This window comes from Siniperca chuatsi, linkage group LG5 (assembly GCF_020085105.1).
Source record: "Siniperca chuatsi isolate FFG_IHB_CAS linkage group LG5, ASM2008510v1, whole genome shotgun sequence".
Taxonomy (NCBI): domain Eukaryota; kingdom Metazoa; phylum Chordata; class Actinopteri; order Centrarchiformes; family Sinipercidae; genus Siniperca; species Siniperca chuatsi.
In genome coordinates this window covers 30,798,426-30,817,839 of record NC_058046.1, presented here as the reverse complement: position 1 = coordinate 30,817,839, position 19,414 = coordinate 30,798,426, and the positions used below count along the sequence as shown (strand labels likewise).

Sequence of the window (19,414 nt, the reverse complement as noted above, 5' to 3'; positions counted from 1 at the left end):
GGATCCCGAGGCGTTCCCAGGCCAGCCGAGAGACATAGTCCCTCCAGCGTGTCCTGGGTCTTCCCCGGGGCCGCCTCCCGGTGGGACATGCCCAGAACACCTCCCGAGGGAGGCGTCCAGGAGGCATCCGGATCAGATGCCCTAGCCACCTCAGCTGGCTCCTCTCGACGTGGAGGAGCAGCGGCTCTACTCGAGCTCCCCGTGTGACTGAGCTCCTCACCCTATCTCTAGGGGGCGCCCAGCCACTCGGCGGAGGAAGCCCATTTCGGCCGCTTGTATCCGCGATCTTGTCCTTTCGGTCACTACCCAAAGCTCATGACCATAGGTGAGGGCAGGAGCGTAGATTGACCGTAAATCGAGAGCTTTGTCTTTCGACTCAGCTCCTTCTTTACCACAACGGTCCGATACAGCGCCCGCATCACTGCAGACGCTGCACCGATCCGCCTGTCAATCTCACGCTCCATCCGTCCCTCACTCGTGAACAAGACCCCGAGATACTTAAACTCCTCCACTTGGGGCAAGGACTCCCCACCCACGCGAAGAGAGCAAACCACCTTTTTCCGGTCAAGAACCATGGCCTCAGATTTGGAAGAGCTGATTCTCATCCCAGCTGCTTCACACTCGGCTGCAAACCGTCCCAGTGCATGCTGCAGGTCCTGGTTTGAAGAAGCCATCAGAACGACATCATCTGCAAACAGCAGAGATGAGATCCTGTGGTTCCCAAACCGGACACCCTCCGGCCCCTGACTGCGCCTAGAAATTCTGTCCATATAAATTATGAACAGAACCGGTGACAAAGGGCAGCCCTGGCGGAGTCCAACATGCACCGGGAACAGGTCTGACTTACTGCCGGCAATGCGAACACAGCTCCTGCTCCGGTTATACAGGGACCGGACAGCCCTTAGCAAAGGGCCCCGGACCCCATACTCCCAGAGCACTCCCCACAAAGCGCCCGGGGCACACGGTCGAATGCCTTCTCCAGATCCACAAAGCACATGTGGACTGGTTGGGCAAACTCCCATGAACCCTCGAGCACCCGATGGAGAGTATAGAGCTGGTCCAGTGTTCCACGACCGGGACGAAAACCACTCTGCTCCTCCTGAATCCGAGGTTCGACTATCGGACGAATTCTCCTCCCCAGTACCCTGGAATAGACCTTACCGGGAGGCTGAGAAGTGTGATCCTCTGTGATTGGAACACACCCTCCGGTCCCCTTCTTATACAGAGGGACCACCACCCCGGTCTGCCAGTCCAGAGGCACTGTCCCAGACCGCCACGCGATGTTGCAGAGACGTGTCAGCCAAGACAGTCCCACAACATCCAGAGACTTAAGATACTCAGGACGGATCTCATCCACCCCGAAGCCTTGCCACCAAGGAGCTTGCCAACAACCTCAGTGACTTCGGCCAGGGTGATGGATGAGTCCGCCTCCGGTCCCCAGCCTCCGCTTCCTCTTCGGAAGACGTGACAGCGGGATTGAGGAGATCCTCAAAGTATTCCTTCCACCGTCCGACAACATCCCCAGTCGAGGTCAACAGCTCTCCACCCGCACCGCACAAGGTGTTGGTGAAGAACTGCTTCCCCACCTGAGCCGCCGGACGGTTTGCCAGAATTTCTTTGAGGCCGACCGATAGTCCTCCTCCATGGCCTCCGAACCTCTCCCAGTCTTGAGTTTTTGCCTCTGTGACCGCACAGGCTGCAGCACGCTTAGACTGCCGGTACCTGTCAGCTGCCTCGGGAGTCCCACGAGCCAACAAGGCCCGATAGGACTCCTTCTTCAGCCTGACGGCATCCCTTACTTCGGCGTCCACCACCGTGTTCGGGATTGCCACCGCGACAGGCACCAGAAACCTTGCGACCACAGCTACGAGCCGCCGCATCGACAATGGAGGTGGAAAACATGGTCCACTCGGACTCAATGTCCCCAACCTCCCGGGATCTGGGAGAAGCTCTCCGGAGGTGTGAGTTGTAGACCCTGCTGACAGAGGGCTCCGCCAGACGTTCCCAGCAGACCCTCACGATACGCTTGGGCCTGCCAAGTCTGTCCGGCTTCCTCCCCGCCAGCGGATCCAACTCACCACCAGGTGGTGATCGGTTGACAGCTCCGCCCCTCTCTTCACCCGAGTGTCCAAGACACGCGGCCGAGGTCAGATGATACGACAACAAAGTCGATCATTGACCTCCGGCCTAGGGTGTCCTGGTGCCACGTGCACTGATGGACACCCTTGTGCTTGAACATGGTGTTAGTTATGGACAAACTGTAACTAGCACAGAAGTCCAACAACTGAACACCGCTCGGGTTCAGATCAGGGGCCGTTCCTTCCGATTACCCCTCTCCAGGTGTCACTGTCGTTGCCCACGTGGGCGTTGAAGTCCCCAGTAGAACAACGGAGTCCCCGGGTGGTGCACTGTCTAGTACCCTCCCAGGGACTCCAAGAAGGCCTGGTACTCTGCACTGCTGTTCGGCCCGTAGGCCGCCACAACAGTGAGAGACCTGTCCCCACCCGGAGGCGGAGGGACGCGACCCTCTCGTTCACTGGGGTAAACTCCAACACGTGACGGCTGAGCTGTGGGGCTATGAGCAGGCCCACACCAGCCCGCCGCCTCTCTCCCGCCGGCAACGCCAGAGAAATGGAGCGTCCAGCCCCTCTCGAGGAGACGGGTTCCAGAGCCCAGGCTGTGCGTGGAGGCGAGGCCGACTATATCTAGCCGGTAACGCTCAACCTCCCGCACAAGCTCAGGCTCCTTCCCCCAGCGAAGTGACATTCCATGTTCCTAGAGCCAGTTTCTGTGTCCGGAGATCTGGTCGCCGAAGCCCCTGCCTTCGACTGCCGCCCAGATCTCTCTGCACCGGCCCCTTACGGATCCTCCCTGCGGGTGGTGGGTCCACGGGAGGACGGCCCCACGCCGCTCCTTCGGGCTGTGCCCGGCCGGGCCCGTGGGGAAAGGCCCGGCCACCAGGCGCTCGCCGTCGGGCACCCACCCCAGGCCTGGCTCCAGGGTGGGGCCCGGTAGCGCCAATCCGGGCGACGTAACTGGCCTTGATTTTAAATAATCCATAAGGGTCTTCTGAACCGCTCTTGGTCTGACCCGTCACCCTGGACCTGTTTGCCATGGGTGACCCTACCAGGGGCATACAGCCCCAGGCAACATAGCTCCCAGGGTCATTCGGGTACTCAAAAATGTATACCTTAACTCTGATAAGAAGAGAGATGGCCAGCTCTCTATGTTGTAATGGAGGTAAGTAAAAAAATCTTAGTGTTAATGAAGCGATCGGGGCAGCAGGTTAAGAAGCTTAAAGACATGGCTGCCATGATGACAGTAAGAACTTTTAAACTATTTAAATATAAATTGCATTTTTGTCCTTTTGGCATTAGGTCAGTAAAAGATTTATAAGTATCAATTAAGGATGAGGTCACTATTAAAGATGTACTGTTATGCAAAAAGTAAATGTGAATGGAGTTCATTTCATTTGGACTTAAACTAAAGACCTGGAGTGTCTAAAACAGGGATACAGCTGCACCTAAAATACAACTTACTGCTTACTGTAGAGGGTGATTAAAATCATGAGCTGATTGTCAGCAATGGTTATCAAGTCAAGTGTAACTTAATTTTAGGGCTGCAACTAACAATTATTTTCACTATTGATTAATCTGTTGATCATTTTCTCAATTAATTGATTAGTTGTTTGGTCCATGAAATGTGACATCCTCAAATGTCTTGTTTTGTCCACAACCCAAAGATGTTCAGTTTACTGTCATAGAGGACTAAAGAAACAAGAAAATATTCACATTTGAGAAGCTGAAATCAGAGAATTTGGACATTTTTTCTTAGATGAAAATGATTAATCCATTATCGTTCGATTAATTTAATAGTTGACAACTAATTGACTAATCGTTGCAGCTCTACATAATTTCTCCCCAGAGGTACAATTGGTTTTACAGTAGTTTGAGACACTTAAGACACAAACCACATACCAGCCTCACAAGTTAACTGTTACAGAACAGTTTTCAGATTTTTTTGTCTTTTCCCACTTTCATACCTGCTACTGACAATTTTGAGTTGAAATGTCGCTATGTTCTTTGTTTTAATCCTTGAGGATAAAATCGATGCTGGAAGGGGGTGTGTCATAAAAGGACTTGCATCTACCTCGACGAGGATCCTGAGGATCTGGTGCAGGAGTACATGGTGAGTGTGTGTAAAAAAATGCCACATTGCCACATTTAAAAAAATAAATATGTTTGTTTAAACATGTTTATAAAAAACAATACCCTAAGTTATAAGAACTTTAATTTTATCAGACGTGCCTGTGTGTCTCATTATTTTGACAAAGCCACATGGTAATTCCAACTGGCCGGCAATTTTTTTTTTCTACAGCCGTCTTAATGAATTTTATCTTAAATGCTGAAATTTGTATGACTGCATTTGATTATAGTTGGTTTTGTTATAATTAACATGGTCTAATGACACTGAAAATTGTGATTATGCATCTCCCGCTCCATCTGTATGCCTTTTTATGCCATTACTGCATGTTACTAACTCAACATCTTCTCTCTCCTGTAGTTCTGTGCTTTCTCGTTTCTTTCCACACTCCTTCTGTCGCTTTCAGCAGGTATTTCTGCCTCCGGAGCTGCAGGGCCTGGGTCTGTAGTTGTGGGCCACCTGCTGCCCCCATGTTCCTGCTCGACAACTGCTACTACAGTTGTTGTTATTGGCTCTGTGACTGATGCTGACATTATTTTTCCTATAGCTGTCATTCCTATTATTACTAATTTATTAATATTAACACTATAATTACTATTCCACTATATAAAAAAAAACTACGGCAGCGGCAGATGGGGGCCCAGCATTGAGTGTGGTTCTGTCCAAGGCTTCTGCCTGTTAAAAGGAAGTTTTTTCTTGCCACTGTCGCCAAATGCTTGCTCATGGTGGGATTTGTTGGGTCTCTGTAAATAATATTATAAAGAGTACAGTCTAGACCTGCTCTATAGGAAAAGCGCAATGAGATAACTTCTGTTATGAATTGGCACCATATAAATAAAATTGAATTAAATTTTTCTGATTGCAGAGACACTGTATAATAATACAATGCAATTGTGCTTACTCGCATTATGAGCTTAATTGCATTATTAGGGCCCATGTAACTGTACTCCATTATTATCCTGTTACATGTTTACAAGCTGAGTGAGAAGATGCTGCAAAGTGCTGCATTTCTTAGACCTGAAGTAATGATTGAAATAATCTGTATGTGTGGCTTAAAAAGTGTCATGTCTTATTGAGGTCTGAGTTAAAAAAAAAGTAACCTATCCTTAAAGAATTATTACTTAAGAATTAAGAATAATTTTCCTTTTACCAGGACGTGACTGGGGGCCAACACACTACTGTCACTACATGCCATAGAGGGAACAACAGTGGGGATCTATGTCACCAGATGGACTCCCAGCAGTGACTATTCTGATGTGGAAGTAATCTTCGAGGGTATGGTGGTGCTTTGTGATCTGGAGAATGTGGCCCTTTCCCTTAAATATGAGGTACCTGTCGAAGCTCTTCTACACCTTAGAAGTTATTCAAAAGGTATTAATGGAGTTAGAGGCAGCTGAACTATCACGAAAGGCCCAAATCTTGAAAACTAAAATACATCAGTAGGAGAGCTCACTGTTTCTGGAAAAGTTATGTGTAAGAAACCTATAGCTCTACATTCCTGGACTGAGTGGTGTGGCTGGTTCTCTTACCACTAGTCCAGGGTTATTGATGTCTAACGTTTTAGTTACTGTCAAGTCCTTTGTATATTTGATTAATATTCCATTTGCTGTGCAGTTCTCTGCACATTTGATGTTACTATTTTATTTGGTCATATGTGGTAATGTTGAATTGAGTTGAAAAAGTGTTGACATTATTGCATGGCACATTTAAAGTGCATTTGTTAAGTGCATTTCTTGTTCAGGGATATGTGTGAACTTTACACAGACTCTGGGAGAGGGGGAGGAAAGGGAAAGCAGATTGGGGGAGGGAGGGGGGTTAAAATGAAGCAGTGGTAGGATAGACAACAATAGCATTGGTTGATATGGCAAGAGACGCAAGGCAGTTTGATAATGTAGCAAATTGGTGTCACCAGGTTGAAACACTGATATCTGCAGTGTAGTGCAGTTTCTTGTTGAAAATATTTGACATTTTATATGTGACATTTTAACTTGGCACATTTAAAGTGGGGACACCTGCTGTTCATCTAGGCTCTGGAATAAAGGTTTTGAAACAGAACTGTCTCTTTGTTTTCAATGGGGAAAAACGTGGGTAATGTTAAGAATGATCAAGAAAAAGTTAACTGAAAAGTATTAGACAACAAGAAAATAATTGATTGCTGAAATTTAAATTTAAGTTTATTATATTTATATTTAAAATCCATCCATCCATCCATCCATTTTCTACCGCTTGGTCCCGTTAGGGGTCGCGGGTGACTGGAGCCTATCCCAGTGACTTTGGGCCTTAGGCAGGGTACACCCTGGACAGTGGCCAACTCGTCGCAGGGCTAACACAGACACAGACAAGGACAGACAACTATTTAAAATCTGTTTTTATATTTACATTAAATTATATTCATAAATATATTAACAATTTATGAATGTATCAAATTTTATTACATTTTTACAATTATGAAATCATGTAATTGACATGGGAATATTTAAATCGCAAATACTGCTAATGTTAAGTGATCAAACAGTGTTGGAATAAACGGGATTGAATTGTGTTGAAGTAAAATGATTAAAGAGTTTAATTTACTTTATTGAATTAAAATTTAATAACTTTGTATCAACACAAAGTACTTGATTGATTGAACATAAATAGTTTGTGTTGATTTAACACAATTCTGTAAGTTGCTGCCAAAGCAAACGAACAGTATGCAACCAATGTCCACTTTTGAATTGAGTAAATCCAATGTGTTCTCTTTTTCAGTGTTGCGCTTCAGGTGATTGTTGTTGCACCATGTGACGAAGCTCTCTATCAGTCCTCTATACTCCTCTTCATTGTCTTTGTTGATGCATTCAACAATGGAGGAGTCGTCAGAAACATTTTAAAGGTGGCAGGAAACGGAAGCACTGGAGAAGTCGAAGAACATGACTCTCACAGTGCAGGCCTTGTGTGTCATGAATATGATAGCATCCTTCACACCGATGTGTTGCTGTTATGTAAACTGCAGTGGGTCTAAGTTCTTCATAACATACAAGTGCCACAGGTCTGTAGTCGTTGAGACCTTTCTTTGGCACTGGAATGATGCAGGATATCTTCCAAAGTGTAGGCACCTTCCTCAACCTCAAGGATTGATGTTGTCTGGCCTACTGGCTTTGTTTATTTGGAGCCTGGAGAGCTCCCTTTCTTCCTGGCTGTTGGTAAGGGTGGGACGCAGTGAATCGTGAATTTCCAGTAGTGGCTTGATATGTTGTGGAGGTTGTGATGCAGTGCTATGGTCCAGTGTCATGGCAATGTTGGTTCGGGGAGGGCTGGGGGGTGAGGAGGGCTGTCCTCGGAGGTTTGGGGTTTACTGAGAGAGGGGGAGGTAGCCATGTTCTTGATGGGCAGGAGAGCAAAGTCTCCAGCAGAAGAGTGAGTGGGGGGAGAGGTGATGGGTGGGGACCTAGACACACCCTCTGAGCACAGAGGGGTAGGAGTTGTGTCAAACCTATTGACAAATAGGTTCAGCTCGTTAACAAATTCTAGGACCCATGGTACTGTTTTGAATTTTTTGAAAAACACATTTTTGACATCTCCGATCCAAATTTTCGGTGGATCATCATTGGATGAAGCTTATCAAAAGTTATATAAAGCTTGTTGATATCTTATTTAGTTTTCAAGAAATTAACCAATGAACTTCAAAAGCGTGGCTCAGCACAGAAATAGAGCAGAGTCCACAACTGTTTGTCCAATCATCACAAAACTTACAGGATATGTCCACAGAAGTACCTGAAACATACCCTGAAAGTTTCCTTCAAATCGACCGCTAGGGGGCGCTACAAGGGCTGAGATTTAACAAAGACAGCAAGTCCTCCTCCTCTTTTCTTAACACTCTAATTTCCTCTGTCCGCCAACACTAGCATGAAATGAGTTCAAGCATTCCCATTCAGCCATGTCTCCATGAAGCAGAGCAAACTGTAGGCACGCTGGCTGTTCACCAAGGTGGTTAGTTCATCCACATTGTTGGCGAGTGACATCACATTCCCCATAATAATCGATGGAGGAAACGGTTTAAATTTCCTGTCCCTCTAGATCCTCTCTCTGACCTTTACACCGGCTCTCTCCTCTGGTTTGTATACTGAAGGAACTCCAGCTCCACGCCTTTAGTAAAGTAGCTTGTCATGGGTGTGAGCGACCATTATCCACCAGAAACACCTCAACTAAAACATTACATAAAGAAAGTAGATAAAAATCCAAAAACAAGGCATAGTAACTGTTGCTGCTGCAAAAGGCTACCTACCTCTCGGTGCTCGGAAGTAGGGCGTGAAGTGGAAATGTCATCAGCTCAACTGAATGCTGAGGTGTATAGCGCATAAAAATCATGTTCTTGGTTGCAACAGTCACTACTGAGTTCCTCATTTCCTGTGCTCAACAAATGCCCATCAAGGGTCTCATGAAATGGACTTTCATTGCCGAATGGAGTGGTGTTACACACACGGTCATTGAACTCTGGAGCAGTCAAAAGGATGTCTGGATAACACAAGTTATCCCATTGCACTTTTCATATAGAGCAGGTCTAGACCGTACTCTTTATATTATTTACAGAGACCGAACAATTTGTACCATGAGCAAGCACTTGGCAACAGAGGCACTCCCTTTTAACAGGCAGACACCTTGGAGCAGAACCTAGGCTCAGGGTGCGTAGCTATCTGCCTCGACTGGTTGGGTTGAGAGAGAGGAGGAGAGGGGAGAGAGAACTACCTGCCTGAATGCAAAGTACAAACTTGGTCCAGGTCTGTTTTTTTCTGGTTTGGCCTCCTTAATTCCAGTGAAGGGGAATCTTAATGCTATACCATACAATGATATTTTAGACAATAAGTGTGCTTCCAATTTTGTGTATTGTTTCAACATGACAATGCTCCCGTGCACAAAGCCAGCTCCATAAGGAAAGTTGACTGGCCTGCACAGAGCCCTGACCTCAACCCCATTCAACATCTTAGGGATGAACTGGAATGCTGAATGTAAGCCAGGCCTTATCACCCAACATCAGTGTTGGACTAATGCTCTTGTGGCTGAATGGGAGATAATCCCTGCAGCCAGGATTCAAAATCTGGTGGAAAGACTGAAACCAGTGTGTGTTTGGATGTCCACATACATTTGTGTAGTACAGTTAGCATGAGTTTTGTGCTGCACGACCACTGTTGGATTGACACAAAACAGAAATTTAATTTTGCGGTGTCTCTTGACCTGACTGATGTTCAGATGGCATTAACAGTCCTTTAAAGTCATAAGGATATCAAGAAATCAGTGATGTTCCTTCCTGTGTGTGTGTGTGTGTGTGTGTGTAGTATCCTGAAGGACCTGTTACGTGTGCAGCAAAGTATCGGCTACTGTCCACAGTTTGACGCTCTGTTTGACGACCTGACAGCCAGGGAACATCTAGAGCTGTACACTCGCCTCCGTGGAATTCCCTGGAAGGGCCAGGAGAGGGTTGGTCTCTCACACACACACATACACACAAGTGTTGTCTTTCTGTACTTGGGAGGACCCTAATTGACGTGATGCAAACCCAAACAGTCATTCCAACCTGGACTAGTGTTAAGCTACATAAGGACAGAGTTATAAAATAAAAACCCATCTATCTTATTAGAATAAATCATCGTGAGTTTGCAACAGTAAAGTTCTCCTAGCCCCACTAACTGAATCACTGTAATTCAAATCTGGTGCCAGTTTGTCTGGTGGTGGGAAATCTTCACACAACTTCTTCACCTCTTACCCCTCCTCACCCTAAATAGGAATATGCATCTCCATCACAGACTGACATTACTCTTTACACCCCCTCTAGGTGGTGCAGTGGGCATTAGAAAAGCTGGAGTTGTCCAAGTATGCAGACAAGCCTGCTGGCACTTACAGTGGAGGGAACAAACGCAAGCTTTCCACTGCAATTGCTTTGATTGGATACCCCTCACTCATCTTCCTGGTAAGAAGTTTGCATGGATGTTTTAAATGCCGCACAAGTACACTCTGTTGGCATAATAAAACTAAATGTAAAATGAGAAATAGTTTAATTTTGTCAATCAATTTTCTAAAAATGTCGCCAATAGAGGATGAACACAGGAGGACTGTAATGACTCTCACCACAGTATCTCCCCATACAGTTACACGTCTACACTATATCGGCTACAACTGGGGCTATAACAGTAGCATGAAGCATAATTGTGGTTTATTATAACTTAGGTCTTTGCAGTTTTAGCCATCATTGCTATTAGTCATAATAAAGAAGTGGGTAAAGATCATTTATATAGCACCTTGCAAGATCAAGCGTCACAAAGTACTTCACAAACAAATAAAAACAGTATAGGACCAATTAGTAACACACTATAAAGACACACAAAATCAATGAAAGGCCTGTCTGTATAAGAAGGTTTATAACAGACATTTTAATCAGTCCACATTGCTGCGTGAACTACAGTACCAGCCACTTAGAATTGCTGCTTCCAGCTGTAGGCTCTTTGGCTGCCAGCCAATTTCCAGCCATTTTCCATCCACTGGGAGTCTCCCAACATCCTCCTGTTGCCTGACAGGGCACATGACTGCACTGCAGTCTACACACATATACTGTATACTACACATATATATTTTTAAACAGCATAAACCCTGAAATTACACTCACATTTCACCTTAATGAAGTTCAGTGGATCATTTTAGACACACATCCCCAAAATTCAGCAATATCATTATTGTCAATATTATTCCCAACAACCAGTATTTATTTATTGAGCATATATAATAGGCAAATTAAGGCACAGTAGTCAGTACAGTATTATATTTATCTTACTTTCAAGTCTACAATGTTTTGTATGATCATATTGCAAAAACAAGTGAAAGAGGACGTTTTATTCAGCCAGGTAACATAACAGAAGGGAGCCAGCGACAAAGGGAATCCTAGACACGTCATAGTGTCGTCACAGTGTGATGGAGCCAACGGTCACACCCACAGGAAACCCCCATATATGTACGCTGTGCTTTTAATACCACCGCGGTGGAGTGTCCTGAAGGCCGGACAGCACAGCCCCCAACAGCCAACATTATAGTCCCTAAAATGTGCTGTAATCTCCTCTCACATGTCAAATTTTACAAATACAGTAAAACAGAAACCACAACATACTCTTTTGTCACCTGGGGAGAAAGTCCCCAGACTCCCTTAAAAATGACTCCCTTTAAAAAAAAAAGTTTTGTGAGTTGTTGAGTTAGGGGAAGCTTCATGAACTTTGTGAAATGGTGTTTATGACAAATTGTTAATTAGTTATTTGTGCCTTGTTGTAAATTCCACAAACGCCTGCTGTTTTTCTTCATGACATCACACATAAGTATCATCATCATCATTGTCCTCCTCATAAAATACAGGAATCCAATCAGGAGTCGGAAAAAGGTCTGACACAGCATTTTGAGCATTTTCATCAGTCTCCTGTGGGATTTGAGCATATTGGTCAGTTACTGCAACCACCATTCCCTTAAACACTGGTATCAAACAAGAGGCACAGATATACATTAATAAAATCACAAGTCCCAGAGTCAGCCTTATAGAAAACAAGAGGGACCTCCAAGAGGAGAGGAGCTACTGTAGCCAATCTTCGGACTGGGGATGTAGGTCCTGTATGGCTGCATCCCTGAGGGCAGTCATGCTCAAAAGAGCTTGGTGAATAATACCTTCGTCAGCATCATTCTCTGGAATGAAAGTACAACATGACGTTCCTACCATGGCACGTAAACCTCCTTGAGCGGCAGTCAGCTGATCCAACACTGTTCTACTCTGCATTATCATAAGTCTCATGCTGGTCATCTCGTAACAAAACTCAAATCTGTAATGTTGATTTTCCATGCGCAGTAACAACTTTCCCACCCCAGTCAATGCAAACAGTGACTGGGTGGCTTTCTGGTCTGTGTTTCTAGCCAATCGTGTTCAAGGTGTGTCACTGCACGCATTCTCCTATGTTTTTTAGGCTTCTCAAGCAGCAGCATGATGGGCAACACCACAATGACAGCCAGTCCCCTTCTCAGGCTGCACCCTGGGCATCTGAAAGGATGCCATGGTCTGTGTGTTGGCGTCATCTTAATCAGCAGTGTAATCTCAGCTCACCCCCTTATCAGTGTGTTACTTCATCATGAGTTTGGGAGACATGCAGTCTTCGGGTAGCCACACCCCTCTCCCTCACAACACAAAGCAGGGCAAAGCGTTGGCTCACTTACTGATGATGCACGCTTGGTGAGAAGTCGTCTATTGGCTCTGGGATCCTTTTGCAGTGGCTGGTACGTATCCACATAGCCCTCTCTGCAACCTTCACCGCTGTTTCAGTGGTCAGGAGGATCTGGACCGATGCGGTCCACCTGTGTGACTTCCCATGTTTTCGTCTTAGGTCCGTAACCACAATCCAATCTCCCAGCTTCAGGTCATGCAGCTGTCCTCCTTTGGCACTGGTAATGTGTAGTTTGCCTATTTCACAACATCAGACATCAACATCAGAAAGCACAGAGGACAGGTTTTCACAATAGTGCAGCATTTCATATTCCCATTGGCTGGTTTGGGGAAGTTGTCTGCAAACAAGATTTCAAAGGGGCTGAAACCACTTCTGCTTCTTACTCTAGTCCTCATGTGCAAAAGCACTAATGGCAGTGCTTTTGTCCATGTTAAGCCTGTCTCTTCACAACATTTAGCAAGTTTGTTTTTTAAAGTCCCATTTTCTCTCTCAACTGCTCCACAGCTTGCTGGGTGATAAGCACAATGTTGTTTCATATTGATACCCAAATAATCTCCTATACTCTTTAAGCCTTTAGAACATGTCCACGATCACCAGACAGTATTTCTTTCCTTCACTCTGTGTTAGTGTCACAGATACGCCAGGCTCCACCATCCACTAATCACCCACACCTGCTCCCAATTACACGCCTGCTCCCCATTAGTCCTAATCACAGCCAGTATAAAGGACCTGCACTCACCTCAGTATGTGTCCGACCTCATACAGACTTAGGAGTCTCCATGCCAATTGGCATAACACTTTGTTTCGCCAGTCTCCTGTGGTTCTCCAATCTACAGTGTTTCTCCAGTCTCTCTCCAGTGACCTCCCTGCCTCCAGTGATCTCCCTCCTACAGACTATCCCTCTCTCCATACCCACCATATCTGGCTGTCATTCAATAAAGAACATTCTGGTCCATCTCAGTGTCCCCTGCCTGTCTGTACTGTAACAGTTCAATGAAATCTATTTGTAATTGATCAAACAGTGTTTCGGGAGGTGGATGAGCACTTTTCGGCATTGAAACACCTCTTCCAGTGTTTGTTGCACAAATTACACACTGTTGGCAAAATGTTTGGGAGAAGTTAGCAAGGCCTGAATCAATATCTGCTTGAAACATCCCTCCTTTTGAGGCATGGTCTTTACCATGTGTCAACTTAGCATAAAATGGAAAGAGATATTTAGGCAAACATAGCTTATCATCAGGTCCACACTAAACTTTGTCTCTAACAATACAACCTGCTTTTTCCAGACTGCTTTCTTCTCTGGAGTCGCTCTCTGTTATAGTTCCTGTCAGCTGTAGGTGTTAGTGGTAAGTCAGGCGCAGAAACACATTGAGTAGTCACTTGCTGTTTCGCTGTTACTTTTGCTGCTGCATCCAGTCTGGCATTTCCTTGTGAGACAGTCTGTTTTGTTAGTGTGAGCTTAACAATTTCAGATGGCTGTTTGGGCAGCAGCACGTCCTGCAAATCTGGTCTGGGAGAGCAAACTTCAGTTATTATGGCCACACAGTCGTGAGCTTCTCCATCTTCAGCTGTGGGAAGCGGAGTACCAAGCAGAGTAACAGGGTTAAGAGTTGTACATCGTTTCAGAAATTCAGAACTCTGCTGCCAGGCTTGAAATAAAACAAAAAAGAGAGAGCATATCACCCCAGTATTAGCTAACCTGCACTGGCACCCAGTGTCTTTTAGGATTGAATTTACAGTTCTTTTACTTGTTTAAAAAGGCTCTTAATGGTTTGGGACCAGCCTTCATTACTAATTCTTTGTTGTTTTATAATCCTTCCCTTAGATCCTCTGCTGCAGGTTTTTTAAATACAGACTATCACACAAATAAGAAAATCGGCAGCTCAGCCTTTTTTGCTAGCTCTGTGAACATTTAAGTGACAATTGAAAACTTACTTATTCAACATTGCCTTTAAATAACTGTAAGTCTTCCTTTGTTTTATTCTTATCTCTTAAATATTTTATTATTTGTATGCCTTTGTTTTATTTCTATCTTTCATACATTCTATTGTTCGTAGCATACCTTTTCTTGCTATTTGCCACCTCTTTTTTGTTATTCATTTGATAGCTTGGTTTTATTGCACAGTATTTGCTCTTGTTTTAATTTGCCTGTTTTTATTTATTCTCTTGTTTCTTCACTTTATTGTAAAGCACTTTGAGCTACACCCCCTGTATAAACTCAACAGTCTGTGTAATTGGCTTAACTGAGTTAGGCAACCCCAATGTGGGTGTTGTTTGCAGCTGTATTTTTAAGTCGGAGAAAGATTTATCGGCTTCCTCAGTCCAAATGACTTTGTTGGATTTTAAGCTTTTAGCTTTTACGGACTAACTGCAAGTGTGATGGCTGAGTGTGGATCTTGCCACCTTACCGTCTAAAAGCTGAAGAAAAGTATTGCTTGTCTGGAAGCCAAGCTCAGAAAAAATGACAAGCTCATCCTGGTGTTCTCCACTGTCGCCTCGGCCCAGGCAAAACACCTTGCAGTCCTCAGCTCCTCTGGCTGCAGCAATCGTAATGTGACCATCCTATCTCACTCCCCTGAGTGCTCCACTCCAGTATTGGACAATGATCCCACTCTTCCGTGGCTCGGCTCCATCATCACAGGTGCTCCGGAGCATGAAGCTGTTTCAGCCCACGACTATGCCACGGACAGCTGATGGAGCACTGCGGTCTCCACAATCATCCACTCTGCCTCCTCTCATCCCCCCAACTCCGCTGATAGTTGGAGATTCCATAGAATCAGAATCAGAAATACTTTATTGATCCCCGAAGGGAAACTCTTTGTTACAGCAGCTCGTCTTTACGTCAGTGCACACAGGAGAAAGTACTAGCAAAAAAATATATAGTACAGTAACTATAAAAACTATAAAAAACAGGTCAGAAAATAAATTAAGTACCAAGTGGGTATAAGTATAAAATAAAATAAATGTGAAGCACCAAGTGGGTTTACCGGTTGATGATGATAATACGGTATAAATGCAATGTAATAATATAAGTAATAAGTAGTATTGCAGCAGCAGTAATGGAGGTATGAATAATAAATAGAAAAAAAACCCAAAAAAACAACTAAATATTGCACATGAGTATGTTGCACAGTTATTCAAGTATTGCATAGATGTAATGATCAATGTCCAGTTTAGTCACCTAGGGTCATACAGACTAACACTTAGAGGGAGGAGTTAAAGAGTATGATGGCCACAGGCAGGAATGACTTCCTGTGGCGCTCTGTGGTGCTTTTTGGGGGAATGAGTCTTCCGCTGAAGGTGCTCCTTTGCTTGACCAGCACGTCATGGAGTGGGTGGGAGACACTGTCCAAGATTGTAGTTTGGCCAGCATCCTCCTCTCTGACACCACTGCCAGAGAGTCCAGCTCCACCCCCACAATGTCACTGGCCTTACGGATCAGTTTGTTGAGTCTGTTGGCATCCTCTACCCTTAACCTGCTGCCCCAGCATGCAACAGCATACAGGATACCACTGGCCACCACAGACTCATAAAACATCCTCAGCATTGTCCGGCAGATGTTGAAGGACCTCAGCTTCCTCAGAAAATAGAGACGGCTCTGGCCCTTCCTGTAAAGAGCTTGAGTGTTCTTAGCCCAGTCCAGTTTATTGTCTAAGTGTACTCCCAGGTACTTGTAGTCCTCTACAATGTCCACACTGAACCCCTGGATGGAAACCGGGGTCACTGGTGCCTTGGCCCTCCGTAGATCCACAACCAGGAATGAGGCAAGATGTCTTCCACAGAACAGGGACCCTCTGGAGACTCAGGCTCAGGTTGAAGACATGTTGAACGACTCCACATAGCTGGGGGGCACAGGCTTTTAGCACCCCGGGGCTAACGCCATCGGGGCCAGCAGCCTTGTTTGAGTGGAGTTTCATCAGCTGTCCTCTCACCTGGTCAGCAGTCAGGCACACAGCAGAGGTTACAGGTGGGGGAGGTGGGGAGTCATTAGTCAGAAGAGGGCCGTTAGCCTGATGGGGAGGGGGGAACAGAGTACTCAGAGGAGCTTGAGGGCCAACAGCAGCTGAGTTAGAGGGGGGATGAGCAGGAGCTGGTGTGTCGAATCTGTTAAAGAACAGATTAAGTTCGTTGGCCCTGTCCACGCTGCCTACAACTCCTCTGCTGCCAGTCAGTCTGAAGCCAGTGATGCTCTTCATGCCGCTCCAGACCTCCCTCATGTTGTTCTGCTGGAGTTTCCGCTCCAGCTTCCTCCTGTACTTCTCCTTGGCTTCCCTGATTTTCACCTTCAGCTGTAGAGCTGTATGCATCCTTAACGTTAGCATACAGCAGGTCCAGTGTCCTCTCCTCTCTAGTAGGACAACACACATACTGGGTGAAATTAGTCAGTGTTGTTGAAACACTGACATGGTTGAAGTCACCTGAGATTAATATGAGTGCACTCGGGTGTTGAGTCTGGAGATGTGCTATGGCGGTGTGAATGATGTTGCACGCCGATGCCGGGTTAGCAGAGGGGGGGATGTAAACAGCCACAACAATGGCATGTGAAAATTCACAAAGCAGATACTATGGCCAGACTCCCACAGCTAACAGTTCAGTGTCCGGGCTACAGATACTCTGCTTGATAGTAACATGACCAGGGTTACCAGAACAGCAAGCCCACCGCCTTTCCGCTTACCGCTCCCGGTGTGATCCCTGTCGGCCCAAACAGTCTGAAAGCCGTCGATGGAAACGTTATGGTCTGGGATATCCTGGTGTAGCCATGTCCCCGAGAAGCACAATAAACTACACTCACGGAACTCCGTCTGACTCCGGGCTAACGCCGTTAGCTCGTCTATTTTATTCGCCCATTCCGAGAGAAGGCAGACACGGCTTAAATCTCTTATTCTTAAGTCTCTTTTGTCTGCACCCCTCTCTCTTCCCTCGCCGCTTCGTTCCTCCTCTGCATCCTTGGGGTGTCCTCCTCCAGATCTCAATGGCGACATCGGTTGTCCTGGGCGCCATGCTGCTTGGCTTCAGCGCGATCAGCTGTTCCCTGGTGTAAACAATGCGGCCAAACAGCAGTAGCAGAAGAAGACGTTCCACGGCGAAAAAAAAGTACCAAAACACTTTCTACTCTCAGTTTTGTAAAAAGAGTGTAGTTTAAATTATACTTACACACAAGTTACTTAAGTTTGGAAGAAAAGGGAAAGCTAAAAGTTGGAAAAAGTAAGACGACGAGACGGAGCTACGGCAACAGGCAGCATGCGGGCTATTGCGCACTAATATGGTAGTTCCTACCATGTTAGTGCGTAACTATTATTAATAGTTACTAATAGTAAGGAATATCTGCTTCGTGGATGCTGTCACACACTGCTTTCCCGGAGCTACGACCCCCCGACATCCTCAAAAAGCTCCCTTGACCTTTGGCTTCACTCCCGATGACTATCACAAAAATTATAGTCTATGTCTGCACCAATGACACTGCCCATCAGCAATCCGAGCTGACAAAAGCACTTTATCCTCCTCTTTGCCATGCTCAACAGCAGTGGAAAGCATTATTTCATATCGGGTGCAATTCTGACACTGGGTCATGGAATTGACCGTTTTAGCAGGATTCTCAGCCTTCATACCTGGCTTCAGTCTGTCTGCAGTACCCATGACATTGGTTTTATTCACAATTTTAACTTATTCTGGGATCGCTCTTCCTTGTTTACACGAGCTGTTCTTCACCCAAACAAGTCAGGAAGTTGCATGCTGGCAGCTAACCTGCAGCACACTGTATTGTCCTCTTCACATAATTGACTATTTACATCACCTGTGTCCCCCCCTCGCTCTTCTTTCTCTTCTCTGCCCACTAAAAACAGCCATGCATCCTCTGCTGTCACTAACTTCCCTTTGTAGAGTGATCATCGTGCTGCTATTTCTATTCCTGTTTATAGCTAGAGCTCGGATCCTTCTAGTGCTACTTTTAAAATTCCTGTGGTAATTTCGCATAGGTCTCTCAAACAAAGCAGACACAGCAATACTAATAATTTATCTCTTTTACTAATTTAGATTTCATGTTTTAACAGAATCCTGGTTACGTCCTGGTGATTACAGTCAGCTTGCTGAATTGTGCCCTCCAGATTATGACTGCTTTAGCCGCCCTAGGGATTGTGGTCGTGATGGTTGCCTTGTTACTATATATTGGAAGCATTTACAATGTAACCTCATAGCTAGCAATGATTTTTCCTGCTTAGAAGTGCTCATGTTTAAACTTGGTGCCCCCCCCCCGTCATATTTCCTATTATTTATCGCCCCCCTAAACCAGCTCTTTCCTTCTTGTTGGAACTCCCTGAGTATTTATCCAGTCTTGTTTTTAATATTCATGTTGATGAATCCTCTAATGCTCTTGCTGCTGATTTTTTAAATATCACTAACTCTTTTAACTTTCAACAACATGTGCCTGGCCAAACTCATTCCCGTGGCCAAACTCATTCCCGTGGCCACATAGACTTAGACTTAGTCTTTAGTCTGGGTCTGAGAATACCATCTGTGGAAGTCAGGGACGTGTTTGTATCTGATCACCTATGCATTGTTTTTAACTGTGAAGCTGCTAGTACTGTCTTATCCCACTCTAAGTACACATGCGTCCTTAATGAGCATAGTGCCTCTAAATTTTGTACAGTGTTCAATTCTCTTGGCAATGTGTTTCCTGATTCCTCCTACACCAGCAATTTGGTTGATTCTTTTAATTACCTGTGTTCTTCAACCTTAGATCTCATAGCTCCTCTGAAAAAATAGACCCAACTCAAAGAAAGAAAACAGTCATGGTTAAATGACAGGCTCCAGATTATATTTTAGTCTTACGGTGTACCTTGTCTGGTGCATTTAGAGGACACCAGTTTGCCAATTGCATTCACAAAGCCCTCTTCTGCTGCAACAAGGGACACTCTTGGGACGTAGGAGCTGCCTGTTGTCTGGTCTGATGGTGGAGCAGTCGGCACTGTTGGCTGTGTTTCTTCTTGCAG

At 45.4% G+C, this 19,414-nt stretch overlaps 1 protein-coding gene across 12 annotated transcripts in view; it reads left to right on the top strand.

Moving 5' to 3' along the window:
- The window catches only part of abca2 (ATP-binding cassette, sub-family A (ABC1), member 2), a 239,527-nt gene that overhangs the window by 200,914 nt on the left and 19,199 nt on the right, over positions 1–19,414 (top strand). For 8 of the 12 annotated variants that reach the window (XM_044195602.1, XM_044195606.1, XM_044195604.1 and 5 more), the window contains 2 exons: positions 9,516–9,657; positions 10,013–10,147. In XM_044195602.1, coding sequence (XP_044051537.1) covers positions 9,516–9,657; positions 10,013–10,147 — 277 coding nt within the window. Of the gene's footprint in view, positions 1–4,099; positions 4,189–5,356; positions 5,532–9,515; positions 9,658–10,012; positions 10,148–12,170; positions 12,471–19,414 lie in introns of those variants that run through there. The other 4 variants (XM_044195609.1, XR_006377943.1, XR_006377941.1 and 1 more) reach the window with 4 other exon arrangements.